This window comes from Tiliqua scincoides, chromosome 7 (assembly GCF_035046505.1).
Source record: "Tiliqua scincoides isolate rTilSci1 chromosome 7, rTilSci1.hap2, whole genome shotgun sequence".
Lineage (NCBI taxonomy): Eukaryota > Metazoa > Chordata > Lepidosauria > Squamata > Scincidae > Tiliqua > Tiliqua scincoides.
The window spans coordinates 18977071-18993360 of NC_089827.1; the positions used below are offsets into that span (position 1 = coordinate 18977071).

A 16290-nucleotide genomic window follows, 5' to 3' on the forward strand; every position below is an offset into this window, starting at 1 on the left:
TAAGCACACATTTTGATTATATTCCTTCCTGCCGTAAAGAAATAATGTCTATAACACGTTTTTTTTTAATATCCCTAAGGTTCTGCTTTGGGTCAGGATAAAGGCAGGATTAAAATTTTGTAAACAGATAATAAATAAATAAGATACTACAGACCTTGACTGTGAATCTGGGGCCACGCAAAAAAATGTTTCCAGTTGGGCCCCGCAGCTCCTAAGGCCAGCCTGTTTGAGTTGCTCCCATTCTGTTCTGGCCTTCTGTTCCATCCCCATGTTTTTTGAGGCCGAGTGGAATAGTAATGTAGTACTGTAGTAATGTAGGAATTAGTAACCCCTGCTAATTGGTTAAGAGGCACTTTTTCAAGTGGGTGCTCCTTTTTTTAGCAGGGGGAGAGTAACTGGCCCACCTCACCCCAGCACGGTCTGTTCTAGTGGTTGTCTGCTGGTATTCATTTGCATCTTTTTAGATTGTGAGCCCTTTTTGGACAGGGAGCCATTTAGTTATTTGATTTTTCTCTGTAAACCGCTTTGTGAACTTTTAGTTGAAAAGCGGTATATAAATACTGTTAATAATAATAATAATGTGAATCATATTCTATTTCCTTTGCCACCGGCTATGTTTCCTGCCTTTGCACCTATGCAAAGAATAGCTTCTTACAATTTGGGGCCTTTTTAAAGCAATGTGTATTTTTGTTTAAGACATTTCTGTTCCATGTTGCATATACATACATGTTGTTGGCAACCTTCAGTCTCGAAAGACTATGGTATCGCGCTCTGAATGGTGGTTCTGGAACAGCGTCTAGTGTGGCTGAAAAGGCCGATTTGGGAGTGACAATCCCTTCCACACCGGGAGCAAGTGCAGTCTGTCCCTGGTCTGTCTCCCTGGCTATGGGCCTTCCTTCTTTTCCTCTTCGCCTCAGACTGTTGGCCAAGTGTCTCTTCAAACTGGGAAAGGCCATGCTGCACAGCCTGCCTCCAAGCGGGCCGCTCAGAGGCCAGGGTTTCCCACCTGTTGAGGTCCACTCCTAAGGCCTTCAGATCCCTCTTGCAGTATATATGCATACTGTTTCCTCTCCTATGCATATACATAACAGGGACCAAATGTGTGCACCTGTGGGGGCCAGGCAAAAATGCACTAAACTCATAATTCGGCTGCACATGTTGGCAGCCAGCCCTGGGGACTACTCCTGCTCTCTCCCTCGCCTATTTTGGCACTCAGTATTATCACTTCCTAGTTATCACTAGGAAGAGTGATAACTGCCCTATCCAACATCTCCACAATAGTGGTGCTCCCTCATAACTTCGGATTTATTGTGTGGGAAGACCCTGGGTCTCAGTAGTCTATGAACAATCTCCGAAGCCGCTCTTGAAGAAGTTTTGTGGTTGTTGAAGGATGACATGATTTCAGAAAATGATGCTTTAAAAATGTTTGACTTGCAGCCTAGTCTTCCAAATGTACTATGCCAGCAACTGTGTAGTGTGGGGCTTATCAAGAACTATGAGTCAGTGCAGTGTCACAGTATATGATTTCATGCCAGTGTTGTAGATACATATGTAAGCACAAATGTTTAAGGGCCCAATCCTGAACAGTGCACTCCGGCTCACTACCTCTGTGCACTGTCGAAAACATGCCAAGAATGAAGGAAAGGTCACATAGCTGAAGTCTGTAATCACATTGAAATGTATTTTTTATTTTTTATTTTTTTTTTTAGTCTTGGAAGAACTGGAACAAACTATCATTCCCAGCTATGGCACAGTACCTGGCCAGCAAGCCCTCAGTATGCCACAATGGGTAGGTACTACTATTTCACCTGATAATATCATTGCTGTCTTATAACACTGGATAGCCAATGCACACTGAGAACACCTGAGCACATTACCCTTTACTTAACTCATTTTATAGAATTAGCCTATTGTTTTACGCATCTGATTGTATTTCTAACAGAGTGAAACAATTTCTTAGTGCATGCTTCACAGAAAATGAGGATAGTTTTGTGCATCCTGAAAAACTCATGTTTGAAGAACAACTATACGGAGTGGGTTTTGGTGTTTTTGGTTACGTGGTCATTGTAATCAATAGTTATCTGAGTAGAGAACAGAGTAGCTGATGGGAAGAGTATTTCTCTGTGTCAAATTTTTAAATTGTTTAGTAATTTGAATATGAAAAGCACCAGATCTGCAGCCATTTTCCACATATAAGATAGCAAGTAACAAAATGTTGCATCCTTAAACTCTAGTGGTGAACTTCCCCACCCGGACAGGCACTCAGACAGGCTAGTTTCTCTTCCCCAGTTATCTATTCTACCTCCTCTCCCACACATTGATCTTCAACATTCTGTGGTTCCTGGAGGACACTCGCATGTTCAGTCAAACTTTACATTTTCTTTTAATTTACAAACTGATGTTATTCTTTGCATCTTGGGAGTCCCCTGAGTGTGTAGGAAACACCACCTTATTTTGGGTGGCCCCATTTTACTTACAGTTTAATTGCAACCTCTGATTGGATTTCTAACAAAGTAAAATGATTCCAGTTCATAGCACCTGCTTAGTGGGAAATAAGGAGCACAGTTCTGTGCCTGCAGAGACACCATGTAATAATGTCAAAGTATGGGTGTACTCCCTTATCCATGGGGGTTCCGTTTTGGAGCCCTCCGTGGATAGCTGGAACCCCGGATATGGGTGAATACCTGTCCCCATGGTCCAGGGGGCCACTCCCCTCACCGCCAGAGAGGCTTCTGAGCTCAGCAAAGACTGAGGATGTCCATCCCTGGCCTCTGCCAAGCTCTGACTGTGCTCTGAAGCTGAAAAAACATGACTTCCACTTTCACGTAGAAACCGGATGTTTTAAATGCCTTATAAAGGATTAGGAGACCTGGGGAAGCCCTCCAAACTATTGTGTGCTACATTCCCTGGTCAACTGAGAAGCCTCATCTTGCTTGCCAATCACAGGGATCAATTTTGCGCATCCCAGTGACTTTCTGGGCCTTTTATGTTTCCTGGTAATCTTCTGGAGACTTGCTTTTAGTTTCTTATATTGTTATTAATTTACATGTTGCTCCATGCTGCTGTGATGATTTATGGGGTACGCTTGGATGCTTTGGAATTTAATTGAGAACTTACTGTGTTTTATTATTTATTTTATGGTGCTATATTACTACATTATGTTTTATTGGATATGACTTTGTTAGCCCTTTTTAGCTCTCGAAAGGTGGGATATCAATTTTTTTAAAAATAATAATCCCCGTCCAGGTTAGGTCACCAAACTAGATCTCAGCTTCAGACCATGAAGCTTCTGGGTGAAGTCATGGATGCCTTGACATCAGTTATGGATTCATGTTGGGCAAGGCATGACTTTCAGCTTCAGTTTCCTTCGTGTAATATGGAAAGAACTACCCCTTACCTCATGGCTTTTCAGTGAGGGCTCATTTGTTGTTGTTGGCAACCTTCAGTCTCGAGAGACTATGGTATCGCGCTCTGAAAGGTGGTTTTGGAACATCATCTAGTGTGGCTTAAAAGGCCAATTCGGGAGTGACAATCCTTTCCACAACGGGAGCAAGTGCAGTCTGTCCCTTGTCTGTCTCCCTGGCTATGGGCCTTCCTTCTTTGCCTCTTTGCCTCAGCCTGTTGGCCAAGTGTCTCTTCAAACTGGGAAAGGCCATGCTGCACAGCCTGCCTCCAAGCGGGCTGCTCAGAGGCCAGGGTTTCCCATTTGTTGAGGTCCACTCCTAAGGCCTTCAGATCCCTCTTGCAGATGTCCTTGTATCGCAGCTGTGATCTACCTGTAGGGCGCTTTCCTTGCACGAGTTCTCCATAGAGGAGATCCTTTGGGATCCAGCCATCATCCATTCTCACGACATGACCGAGCCAACGCAGGTGTCTCTGTTTCAGCAGTGCATACATGCTAGGGATTCCAGCACATTCCAGGACTGTGTTGTTTGGAACTTTGTCCTGCCAGGTGATGCCAAGAATGCATCGGAGGCAGCGCATGTGGAAAGCGTTCAGTTTCCTCTCCTGTTGTGAGCGAAGAGTCCATGACTCGCTGCAGTACAGAAGTGTACTCAGGACGCAAGGTCTGTAGACCTGGATCTTGTTATGTTCCATCAGCTTCTTGTTGGACCAGACTCTCTTTGTGAGTCTGGAAAACGTGGTAGCTGCTTTACCGATGCGTTTGTTTAGTTCGGTATCGAGGGAAAGAGTGTCAGAGATCGTTGAGCCAAGGTACACAAAGTCATGGACAACCTCCAGTTCATGCGCAGAGATTGTAATGCAGGGAGGTGAGTCCACATCCTGAACCATGACCTGTGTTTTCTTCAGGCTGATCGTCAGTCCAAAATCTTGGCAGGCCTTGCTAAAACGATCCATGAGCTGCTGGAGATCTTTGGCAGAGTGGGTAGTGACAGCTGCATCGTCGGCAAAGAGGAAGTCACGCAGACATTTCAGCTGGACTTTGGACTTTGTTCTCAGTCTGGAGAGGTTGAAGAGCTTTCCGTCTGATCTGGTCCGGAGATAGATGCCTTCTGTTGCGGTTCCAAAGGCATGCTTCAGCAGGACAGTGAAGAAAATCCCAAACAAGGTTGGTGCAAGAACACAGCCCTGCTTCACGCCGCTTCGGATGTCAAAGGGGTCTGATGTGGAGCCATCGAAGACAACAGTGCTCTTCATGTCCTTGTGGAAGGATCGGATGATGCTGAGGAGCCTGGGTGGACATCCAGTCTTGGGGAGAATCTTGAAGAGGCCATCCCTGCTGACCAGGTCGAAGGCCTTCATGAGATCTGTGAAGGCTATAAAGAGTGGCTGTCGCTGTTCCCTGCATTTCTCCTGCAGTTGTCTAAGGGAGAATACCATATCAGTGGTGGACCTGTTGGCTCGGAATCCGCACTGTGATTCTGGGTAAACGCTCTTTGCAAGTACCTGGAGCCTCTTTAGTGCAACTCGGGCAAACAACTTTCCTACAACGCTAAGGAGAGAGATGCCACAGTAGTTATTGCAGTCACCCCTGTCGCCTTTGTTCTTGTACAGCCTGATGATGTTTGCATCCCTCATGTCTTGAGGCACTCCACCTTCTGTCCAGCAGAGACAGAGGATTTCATGCAGCTCAGTGACGATGATCTCTTTGCAGCACTTTAGGACTTCAGCAGGGATGCTGTCTTTTCCAGGTGCCTTGCCAAAGGCAAGGGAGTCCAGGGCCACGTGAAGTTCTTCTAGGGTTGGTTCACTGTCAAGCTCCTCCAGCACAAGCAGGCACTCAATGTTGTTCAGAGCTTCTTCGGTGACTACATTTTCTCTGGAATATAGCTCAGAGTAGTGCTGCACCCAGCGTTCCATCTGCTGCTTATGAGTGAGGGCTCATAAGATTTTCATTTTGTAAGACATTTGGGTGACAGTTTGGTGGTTGCCTCCTGTACCTCTATATATGCTGTATCATTTTACTACTTTCTCTTATAGTTGCTGTTTTGTTATGTATAGCCCAGCTTTTACCAAACTGTGGGTCGTGATCCACTGGTGGGTCACGAGTCCATGTGTGCTGGGCCCAACATGATGTTCCAGGTAGTGCAGCAGTGCCTTTTTTGGAGCCCCTGAGGCCTCTTCTAGGTTGTTCCAGGTCTACAACCCACTCTATGGGCTTCTGCAAGCCTCAGAATGGCCTACAGAAGCTTCCAGTAGCAACTTTCAGTTTGACTAGAAGTCACTTCCAGTTGCTTCCGCAGGCCATTCTGAGGCCCACAGAGGCCAATAGAGTGGGTCGCAGACCCAGCATGACCTCTAGGCCCTCCCAATAAGGCACTGCTGCACTAGCAGAAATATCACAGCGCTGAAAAGTTTGGAAACCGCTGTTATATCCTGTTGGTCTAGATAGCCGCCCTGTTTGTTTTTTTAAATTTGTTTTTATTGTTTTATTTGTTGTATATTCTGTTGTCTTTCGTATTTTGTAAGCCACCTTGGGCATTTGCCTGGCCAGGGAAAAATGGGATATACATATTTAAATAAATAAATTGCAGAGGATTCTTGTTAGAATTGTCAACACCTTTAATGGAGATGGAACAGTTCCAGAAATGTTGATGCCATAGGAAAAAAACCTTTTTTTCAGGAAAAAAAATTTGGAGGGGGGGGGGAATTGAAATATATGCAAAAGTTATTTCCATATCAAACCTAACACAGCATATGGGCAGTCAGTGGGTAGACAGACCACCTAGCTGGGTGAAGGGGTGAAAATGTGACTCCAATTCTGCATTTCTGGTGGCAGAGAATCTACCCCACATACACATGAGTGATTTTTACCTGATCTCAGGGTGGGGAAAAGCACCAGATTTCCCAGAGGGGAATGTGGTCCTTCTTGGCACCACCCTGGAGAACACCACATAGACAAGCGTAGATGATCATTATAATTAATGTCTGAAGATATTTCTTCATGTTTTTTACAGGCAGAGTTTAATCTGAAACCTGACTCACTGTACTTTAATGATGGGCAGAGAAGAATTGATTTCGTTTTAGTGTATGAAGATGAGAGCAAAAAGGAGCATCATAAGAAGAAGAGCTTTTATAAAAAGCAAATGGTATGAATTGCCTTCTGGTTTGTGCTATTCTTGATCAAGGTTTAGGATGATTTTTGGTTGCTTTTTTCAGCATGCCTTTGTCAAAGGCTGTAGTAGCTTTCAAAGGCATGCCTTTTCTCACTGTATAAGCTGAGTCATAATTTATATAATAATCCTATCTCAAACAAAAAGAAAAGGATTTGCAGTTTTTCCCCTTGGTTGTTCTGTGGCTTCTTTTTTTAACCAAGGTTTAATTTTAACTTAGTTATAATTGGAAGATATATTATCCAACCCTCAAATTCAAAAGTGCTTGTTGCAGCACGCTTAGTTTCTTTTCTTAGCATCTACAACAGAGAGGTAATTAGGGAAGTTCCCAATCTGATAAAGTTCTGCAGAGATTTATAAAGTATAATTGTTTCCTTTTTCCAATTTACTTTTCTAAGAATAATTATACGTTCAGTGGCGTTGCTAGGGGGTGCGGGCCTCCCTGGGTTACGCACATGGGGGGATGACACCATTACTAGCCAACATTTTTAAAAACTTGGTATTTTTGAATAATGCATCATTATATATCATTCAATTGTTTTTTCATGCAGAATGCAATGGAACAAACCATGCTGAAATATCCCTATAGTTTGGCTATAGTTTGCCAAACTATCCCTATACTATATCTATAGTTTGGGGATATCCCAAACTATCCCCAAACTATAGCCAACTATCCCTGTAGTTTGGCTATAACTTCTATAGCCAAAAAACCAGCAGGGGCAAGACAATGGTGCATCACCATGCCAACCACCCGGGTCATTCCCTTGCCCACTGCATAAGAGGAGGTCCATCATGGGGCGACGCACTGGCGCCGGCACAGGGTGACGCAAACCCTAGTGGTGCCACTGTATATTTTTGACTGCTTCCGACATTTAAAACACACACACACACACACACAGAATTCTTGCTGCGCATAGAAAAATATCAGAGATAAGCCTAAGCAATCTGTATCCCTTATTAGCTAGCTTTCCGATAATTGCTTCCATTGTTCATCCACGTGATCCCCAATCTCCATTCTCAAGTGAGGCTCCAATCCTATCCAACTTTCCTGTACTGATACAGTGATGCCAACAGAGCATGCACTGCATCGGGGGGGGGGGCAGTCACAGAGTACTCCTCAGGGCTGCATTGTGGCTGCATCGGTGCTGGAAAGGTGGATAGGATTCGGCCGTGATACAGTTACAGTGCTCTCTAATGCCTAAAATTACAATGAGGAAATAAAGATATGAATAATTCTGTCCTTTTGTGGCCAGCGCAACAAAAATAGCTACTGCCACACCAGCACTAGCAAGCTGAACAGCATCTGTTTCTTATAGGCAGCCTGTGGTCTATCTGGAGTATAGTAGTGCCACATTCTGCCTTGACAAGACCTTCTTCATTCTGGTACAAGAGGTTCAGTGAGAATAGTTTTTGCAACCACAGCAGCTCCACAATAGGAGACACTTCAGTGGTTGAATTTTTCCTGGCACTTAAAGACATTACTGCTGTTGCCAGTAAAAGAGTTGATCACACCTCTATACTCCTTAATCTGCAGTCAAACAGTCTCTTACACTCACGTTTAAGGTTATACTCCAGTAAGTGTTTTCCTGAGAGCAAATCCCATTGAACACAATGGGACTTACTTTTGACTAAACCTGTCTAGGCTTGTTCTGTAACTCCTGCCCCAGGTTCTGCCTCCTCAATGAAATAAACAGTGCCAAAGATTATAATTATTATGTCATCAAATTTGGTCTGCTCGCTAGATTTCCCTCACAACCCTAGTTGTGGTAGTTCTCCTACACTTTTACCTGATGTTTTTATTAAGATGCCACATAAGATGAATTCTGAACGCATTCTGAATTCATCAAGATGAATTCTTGATACGTTCTGAATGCATCAAGTTATGAGGGTTAAAAGAAGAATACTTATCCTGAGTTTCTGTCCAACCTAAACATTTCCAATGAAATTAGAATAAAACATAGAACTAGAAGTGGTTATCTGTATTAAGAATTCATATCCTGTCATATGCTGTGTGTCTCAGAAGTACTTCTGGCTTTCAAAATATGCATGATTTATCCAGAGCAAGCAGAAGTTGAGAGAAAAGTGATAGCCTAGCCTCAACCTTTGTCCAACATATCGCTTTGCATGGTCCACCTATCAGAAGTTCCACTGGAAGTAACTGGCGATGACGTCATCTCCAGTAACTTTTGGCTTGGGAGGCCAGACGCAAAGCAACAAACACCAGTAAGAGGCTCGGGGCAGGAAGTAGGGCTTTTTGAAGCATGCGGGCTGGAGCTCAACCCACCAAACCAAGCCTCCTACCACTGTTTGTCATGTCGTGGCCTTGCTGCCAAGTGGTGAGTGTCCAGGGGTGCTGTGCGTACCACCGGACACCACATCGTGTACCACCAGTGGTACGCATACCCCAGTTGAGAAATGCTGTTAGACTTTTTTAATACTTCTGGCTCAGAAAAAGGCCGTATCAAAGCATTTAAATCCCAATGCACTGTAAAATTCATGGGAACTTTAATGCCATCACGTCTCTTAAAACCATCTCTTCTCTTTCTGAAAAGCAGCATCCTCGCTCTAATGTGATTCATTCATAACTTATAGCAACACAGTCATTTGGCCACAGTGATGCAGATGCAAGCTTAAGGGTAGAGCAAAATCCACATGATTCAGCAGACCCAGACCGCAGATTATGTAAATGTGGAGTTGCTTGTTCTTTTTTTCAATTTAAATAGCAGCCATGGGGAGATTAGGACCATGGTGCGCAAGGTTATTTTACCCCTTCAGTCAACTGTGTCTCAATGAAAATTGCCACAGCTGCTATATAAAGTTTTGTGTACTGACTTTTTTTTAAAGAACACTCAGGACCATACTGTACATTTAATGAAAGTGTAGTTTCGCTCTCGAGCAGCCAAATCCTAACATGCACTGGAACAGGCAGACCAAGTGGCCTCCTTTGTATCCAGTGCAAGGTGGGTGCTAGCTGGAGGGCAGCTTGATGTGAGGGGATATTTTTCCTCTTACCCCATGTTGAGCCCCAGCCACCCCTACAGGGCTATTCAGATTGGTGCCAGCAAATTTGTAAGGCTGCAGAGCCCGGAAGTGGGGATTAGGATTAGGCCTACACTGCAGTGACCAATTCTGTCCCCCTCTCAGCCCTCCCAGACAGCCCTCCCCTGCCCCCAAACACCACCTCCCTTCCTGCCTCCATTCCAACCTCCCACCACCCTCTCCCACCCTCCACACCAGCCTGCTTGTGTCTGGGGTTGGATCTGGTGCAGGGATGCTGGCATGCATCCTTGCATTGGCCCAGCCTGCTCTAAAGGAAGTCCAAAGGTGCTTTATGGCACAGGACAGCAACCTGCACTGGTCAAACGAGTGCTCTGGATCGCACTCAGAGTGACTTCTTAAGATAGGCCAGTGATGGTGGTGCTGACCTTATAGAGTGACCTCTCTATGGCAGATAAATGGATCTCTACACACTGTCTCTTTTTAAGTGGCAAGCAAAAAAACAGTTTTTTCCAGAGGGCCTTTGTTATTTTCTGAGCTTTTATTTGCTACCGTAAGGAATTTTTGCAACCTGGCTTGGATTTTCTTAACTTTTGATGCTTTCCCTTGGTTTTTGTTGGATTTTTGTTTGTTGTTAATTTTTGGTTTTTTAATTAATTGTTTTATTGACACGTGTTAGTTGCTTTGGTTCTGAAACAAGAAAGTATCTGTCTTTGGACAAATAAAAATAACTTTTTTAACTAATTGGTTGGTTTGGGTATGGGATATGGCAAACTATGGTTCGCTGCAAACCAGGAACTGGCTAATGATGAAGAACAAATGAGAGGAGCAGGGAGATGGAAATGATTGCTCACAAGCCCTGGGTTTCTTCCTGTAGTTCTACATCTAAACTGTGGTTTTGAGTTATCTGTAAACTGACCTGTATCTGTAAATCTGTAAACTGTTATCTGTAAACTGTCTTGTAGCTTTTTCATGGGAAACCGACCAGGGACTTTCCAGTTTAGCAGGATTTGCTTTAAGTAAACAAGCTTTTACTGATTCATTTGTACTAATCAAATAGTCATTCAAATTCAGTTTGATCACCTGGCAAACTAAGATGTTGTTTGAACATTTTACTTAATGGTAAAGCTTGATGTGCAGTCTTATCAAAACATCAACACCCTTTATATTTTACTTTGGGGATATTAGAATAAAAAGTCAACGAACACTGGCTATGTGTTGCATAACTACTACCTGCAATGGGTTAAAAAAGCAAAGAATGAAAATGACTGCCAAATCAGAAACAGAAGTGTATAAATCATGCAAACAAAAATGCCATTTTGTTTTACTGTGTAATTTTCACTTTCTCACCTTTGTTTTCATGGAACTTCCTACATGTATGTCAAATCACACTTTAGAAAGATGGAATTCCTAATGTCATATTTGGTATCACAAGTGGTTTGACTCCTAATTGAGCCCCTCTCCTCTCCCACCACGACTACTTTTTAAATTTTTGGCATTTGAAGAGAAGTCAAGCAGGGAAATAATAGCCATAGGAGATATCAGGATTGGACCTCAGTGCTGTAGTCCCAATGAAAATCTTTGAGCTTCAAGGTACTATTAGCCAAGGGATGGGGGCGCTTCCCTAGTTTGACAATTTATACAGCCTTAAAACTCTTGTGTCCTATTTATCTTAAAGCCCACCCCTACCCTATATTCCATTCAATTTCCTAAAAATGGTCTCTTGATAGCAATGGCAATGCATCAGATACAACAACTGGTAAGAGTTAATGCCACTGTGGCTTTGGTGGCTGTTTTCACATCTTCCTCTCTGGTCCTGCAAAAGTTGTCCAGAGTGTGACCCTAAGAATGATTAAATGTCATTATAATCTAGAAAACATCTACTGTTATACTAGGCAGCTCTCAGAGATGATTTCATCCTTTTCATTTGGGCAAGCATTTAGTGGTTGGTATTGTGTATCAAACTATTAATTATACTGCAGTATATGTTAAGTCAGGGATGCCAATCCCTTTTCATACAGTGGGTCAAATAGTACTCATGGTGCCTGCTGAGGGCTGGAAGTGACATCATTAAGCAGGAACTAATTGTGATCCTGGGAGAGCCCAATTATCATGGGGGCTGAAAAAGAGCTTCCGCGGGTAATATCTGGTCTGCAAGCCTTAGGTTTAACCAGGGCGTACCAGGGTGCTATGGCGCCCCAAGCAGGAACGGAGTGACATCACATGACATAATGACATCATGTGAGGTCACTTCTGGGAGAGCAAGCTAGCGCTTTCACAGCAGTGGCTGGTGCAAAATTGCCCAAGCCGTAGCTGCAAGCGCCCAGGTACCAGGCACTCCCATTGCTTCCTGAGTCGAAAGTTTGCATGTCAATTGCTTCACAACTGGGGAAGCAATTAGAGCAGACACACTGGTGCCCCCTCCATTTGGTGCCCAGGGCACTTGCCCTGTCTTGCCCCAGGGCAGATATGCCCCAATGTTTGACACCTCTGTGTTAAGTATTTACCTCAGTTCTGTCTTATGAACAACATCACCCACCTTCAGCCTTTGAGAATAAGACCTTTTTCACACTTTTCTTCAGCATCAAACCCATGCTTGTCATCTAGTGTACTCCTGCAAGGGTCCCATGGCCAATCCTAGCTCCTTGGCAATTACTGTGCTTGTGTAGCACATACTTTTTCACATATGTCTTTACTGCATGCATACATGACATGTTTAGAGGTAAAATATTTTGCACATGCATCTTAACAACTTGATCTGGGAAGAAGTCCAGCCTTTAAATTTCATCTCAGTGATAGAGTGAAATCCAATGATCTGGGTTTTTTTTGTTGGAAGTTCTATGGCTTCACCGTTGTGCATTTCTGTTGAAGTGTATAGACATCAGGTAGAAAAGTTTTACTGTTTTTCAATCAATTTTGACAGAGGAAGAGGCAAGCATACGAGTCTAACTTGATAAAACGCGGTTTGCAACTTGAAGCAACAAGGTCGGTAAGTGAAGTTTCCTTTGCACTTTTTCAAATGTGCGAATTGTTGCATCTAGTGGAAGAAAATGAAATTATGTGGAAACAGTGTTTAAGTCTATCCATAAGCTGAACTGTTCCCATCTTTTTGTAATCAGGCTGTAGTGGTGGGGAGAAAGATAAGAACATCCTATGTACTGTTTTTATCTGCTATTTCTGGGGGTTTCGGGTGTGTACTTAACAAATCAATTATATACACTGGTCCAAGTACTTGGACTTAAATAAACGACCCTAGCATGCCTAATCATCTGGTCCTCACATTTGTCCATGGGTGCCATGTGCTGATGCTGGCCCTAAAAATAGGCTAAGAGGGCATAAAAACAGCATCATTCATCTCATTTTCTTCCATTTTGGCTTGATATTATTCTGCATGAAATATTTCTAAATGGGTTCAAAACTGGTTCAGAGTTTCTGAACTGGTTACTGAAATACCTTTTGAAGCAAGTTACTGCCTGACCCAGAGAGTTAAAAAAGACTGATCTACCTGATGCAGATGAACCACATGTTCTACCACATCTACCTGATGAACCACATGGTTCAACTCCTTGGTTCTGAGTGCACACTGCAGCACACACAGCACTTTGGACCACTGCAGTTAATTCACTTTTATCTGAACTTGTGTAGATTTGCAGTACTTACCATACATTTTTATCTGGTCATCTGCCTATTCTGTATTCTTGCATTGGAAGATCATTCTGTGTTTTCCCTTGCTGGGCAATGATGCAGTGACTGCACTATTAGTAATGAAAGGACATGCTTATGCTTCCATACTCCTCTTATGTTATTCTGTGTCTCCTTTTATTTCTTTGAAATCTCTGCTGAAAATTGTACTGTTGCTCATTTATTTTTACATGACAATCATGCCTGCTTTTAGATATCCAACATCACATATTGCTGAAATGCAATAAATGCACGAGAGAAAAATTGTTCAACTTCAAACTGGCTCAATTTACAGCACCCGCATCCACTCCTAGTTATTTTATATTGTGGGCAATCAATGATCAGCTTCATTGCATGTGCCTCAAATGAGCAGGGGCAAGAGATAAAATTCAAGCTTTAAACCCAACTCGGTCATATTTATGATCACACATTATGTCACTTCTGTGCTAGTTTCATCAACTGGCAATGTTCATCAATCAAAACATTTTGAAGACAGCACTCTTGCTCATAGAAGTGAATGTATAGTCATAACTAGTAGTAGGATTCTCTTTTTTGTTGTTGTACATGAGTTTATTATTTAGATGCTTGACAGATTTATTGGTTTAAGGCAATAAATGCCTAAGCCTATCCTCAAGATGTCCCCACCTTAGTTGTTTTGTATGTCACCGGCCTTAGTGTGGGACTCTGCAGGGAGAGGGATCTCTCTGCTCTCAGGGTTTGCAGCTTCCTCACTCTGTGACTCCTTGGGCTTCAAGGGAGGGTACTTGTCTATGGTCATGAGCCCCTTATGCTGACAGAGTCAATGAGTAGACAGTTTCAGGGGGACAGGGAGGGCAGCATAATGACAATCATGCCAACAGGTGACAGCAAAGCTGCAAAGGCATGGGGTGTATGTGGATGATGCTAGATAGGCAGGCTATTGAAGTCAGCGCCCTTGTCATATGTCAGTCCAATGAATGGCCCAGGCTGCGCACCCTTTCATAGGTCGTTATGTTACAGCCTCCCAGGAAGGTGTGCCCAACACTGCAGTGATGCAAGATGTTAAAAGCCAGATTAGGTTCTCTATGTCTGTCTCCTGCTATCTCTGGTTGCAGCTTTGTGGAGTAGCTAGTGCTGGTTCTAGACACACTTGCCGCTCTTCTGGCCATCATGCAAAAGATTAAGGCAAGTCCCTTGGCTAAGCTTGAACCCATCTTGCCTGCCTCCCAGCTGATGTCTTTGCTCAGTGACCTACGAGCACACGGTTCCCCCTGAGTACTGCTGAAGCTCCCCTTGTGATCTGTTCCAATCCCTTTCCTGGCATAAGGGCTACTCCCAACTGGTGGATGTTGCCACACAGGCTCAAACCCTTGCCCTGTGTTTGTTTCACATGGCTCTTCACTGGCCACCAGTGTTGGGGCTGATTGGATGGAAGAGACACCAGAGGAAGCAGACAGAGAGCGAAAATGCTAGACTGTTTCCTGTTACTCACTGTCACCTCCTCTAGCAGCTACTAGTCTAGTGTTCTTTCTGCCTTCTTCCATTTCCAAATAGCTTCCTCTGCTGTCCACTTCCAGTTCCTGTTAACATCGAATTGAGGATTAATCTCTCTTTGTTCACTAGGTACATAGGATTTGTAACTACCTGCAATTTCATCCGCAGTAGCAGCAGGAACCTATCCCCCGCAGATAGGGGGGGGGGCCTGTCCTTCCATTTATAGAAATTATACACTGCATTTCCAGTAGGGCTTTTGTGCTATTACTAACAATGGGGTTTGTGCAGGGGATCTTCCCAGGGGATATTGCCCAAAATGTCTTTTTGTTTGTCCGTAAAGAGATTTAAGAATGGCGTTTAAATGTTATGAAGGGTCTTTAACATTCTGGTGTATTTTAATACCCTGTTACTGCAGGTCTTGGATGAAAAGCGGACGTTTGTCAAAGTGCACGCTCCCTGGGAGGTGCTGTGCACTTATGCTGAAATCATGCACATTAAATTGCCCCTGCAACCCAATGACCTGAAAACTCGTGAGTCAGCATTTAGCTGCATTCGTAGGTTCTTCAGCGTGGATGAAAATGTCATCAAACCGGAGCAGGAATTCTTTACGGCCCCCTTTGAAAATGACCGTTTGTCAGACTTTTACATTCAAGACAAGGACACATTCTTCAATCCAGCAACAAGGAGCCGGATAGTAAGTCTCAGTGACATTCTCAGTCTGCCCTGATTTCTGTTGATGCAAATGACAATCTGGTATAAGAACATAAGAAGAGCCCCACTGGATTAGGCCAAAGGCCCATCTAGTCCAACTTCCTGTATCTCACAGTGGCCCACCAGATGCCCCAGGGAGCACACAAGACCAGACACAATCTGCGTCCCGGTGCTCTCCCCTGTATCTGGCAATCAGAGGCAGCTTGCCTCTAAAACCAAGAGCTTGCACATACCTACTATGACTTGTAACCCGTAATGAACTTTTCCTCCAGAAATTTGTCCAATCCCCTCTTAAAGTCATCCAGGCAAGATGCCAACACTACTTCCTGTGGCAAAGAGTTCCACAAACTAATTACATGCTGGGTAAAGAAATCTTTTCTTCTGTCTGTCCTAACTCTCCCAACACTCAACATTTGTGGATGTCCCCTGGTTCTGGTGCTATATGAGAGGGAAAAGAGCGTCTCTCTATCTACTCTGTCCATCCCCTGCGTGATTTTGTATGTCTCAATCATGTTCCCCCTCAGGCGCCTCTTTTCTAGGCTGAAGAGGCCCAAATGCCATAGCCATTCTTTATAAGGAAGGTGCCCCAGCCCGGTAATCATTTTGGTTGCTCTCTTTTGCACCTTTTCCATTGTCACTATATCCTTTTTGAGATGTGGCGACCAGAACTGGACGCATATAATGTATTATAACATTATGCAGAACTGGACGTATAATGTATTACAGCCTGATCCTATTGGACTCCCCTGCCCTTTTGGACTCACTGTGGGTGCTCTGGCCTTACAACCAGCTCCAGGTGTTGTAAAAAGTGCCGTAAGGCACTCTAGCATCAGCAGCAAGGCCGCGGCCCCCA

At 43.8% G+C, this 16290-nt stretch overlaps 1 protein-coding gene across 1 annotated transcript in view; it reads left to right on the top strand.

Moving 5' to 3' along the window:
• The first annotated feature begins 1714 nt into the window (after positions 1-1714).
• ANO6 (anoctamin 6) overlaps positions 1715-16290 on the top strand; it is a 47744-nt gene continuing 33168 nt past the window's right edge. Inside the window, exons 1-4 of the mRNA XM_066634427.1 lie at positions 1715-1789; positions 6420-6551; positions 12496-12561; positions 15142-15420. Coding sequence (XP_066490524.1) covers positions 1778-1789; positions 6420-6551; positions 12496-12561; positions 15142-15420 — 489 coding nt within the window. The 5' untranslated portion in view covers positions 1715-1777. The remainder of the gene's footprint in view (positions 1790-6419; positions 6552-12495; positions 12562-15141; positions 15421-16290) is intronic.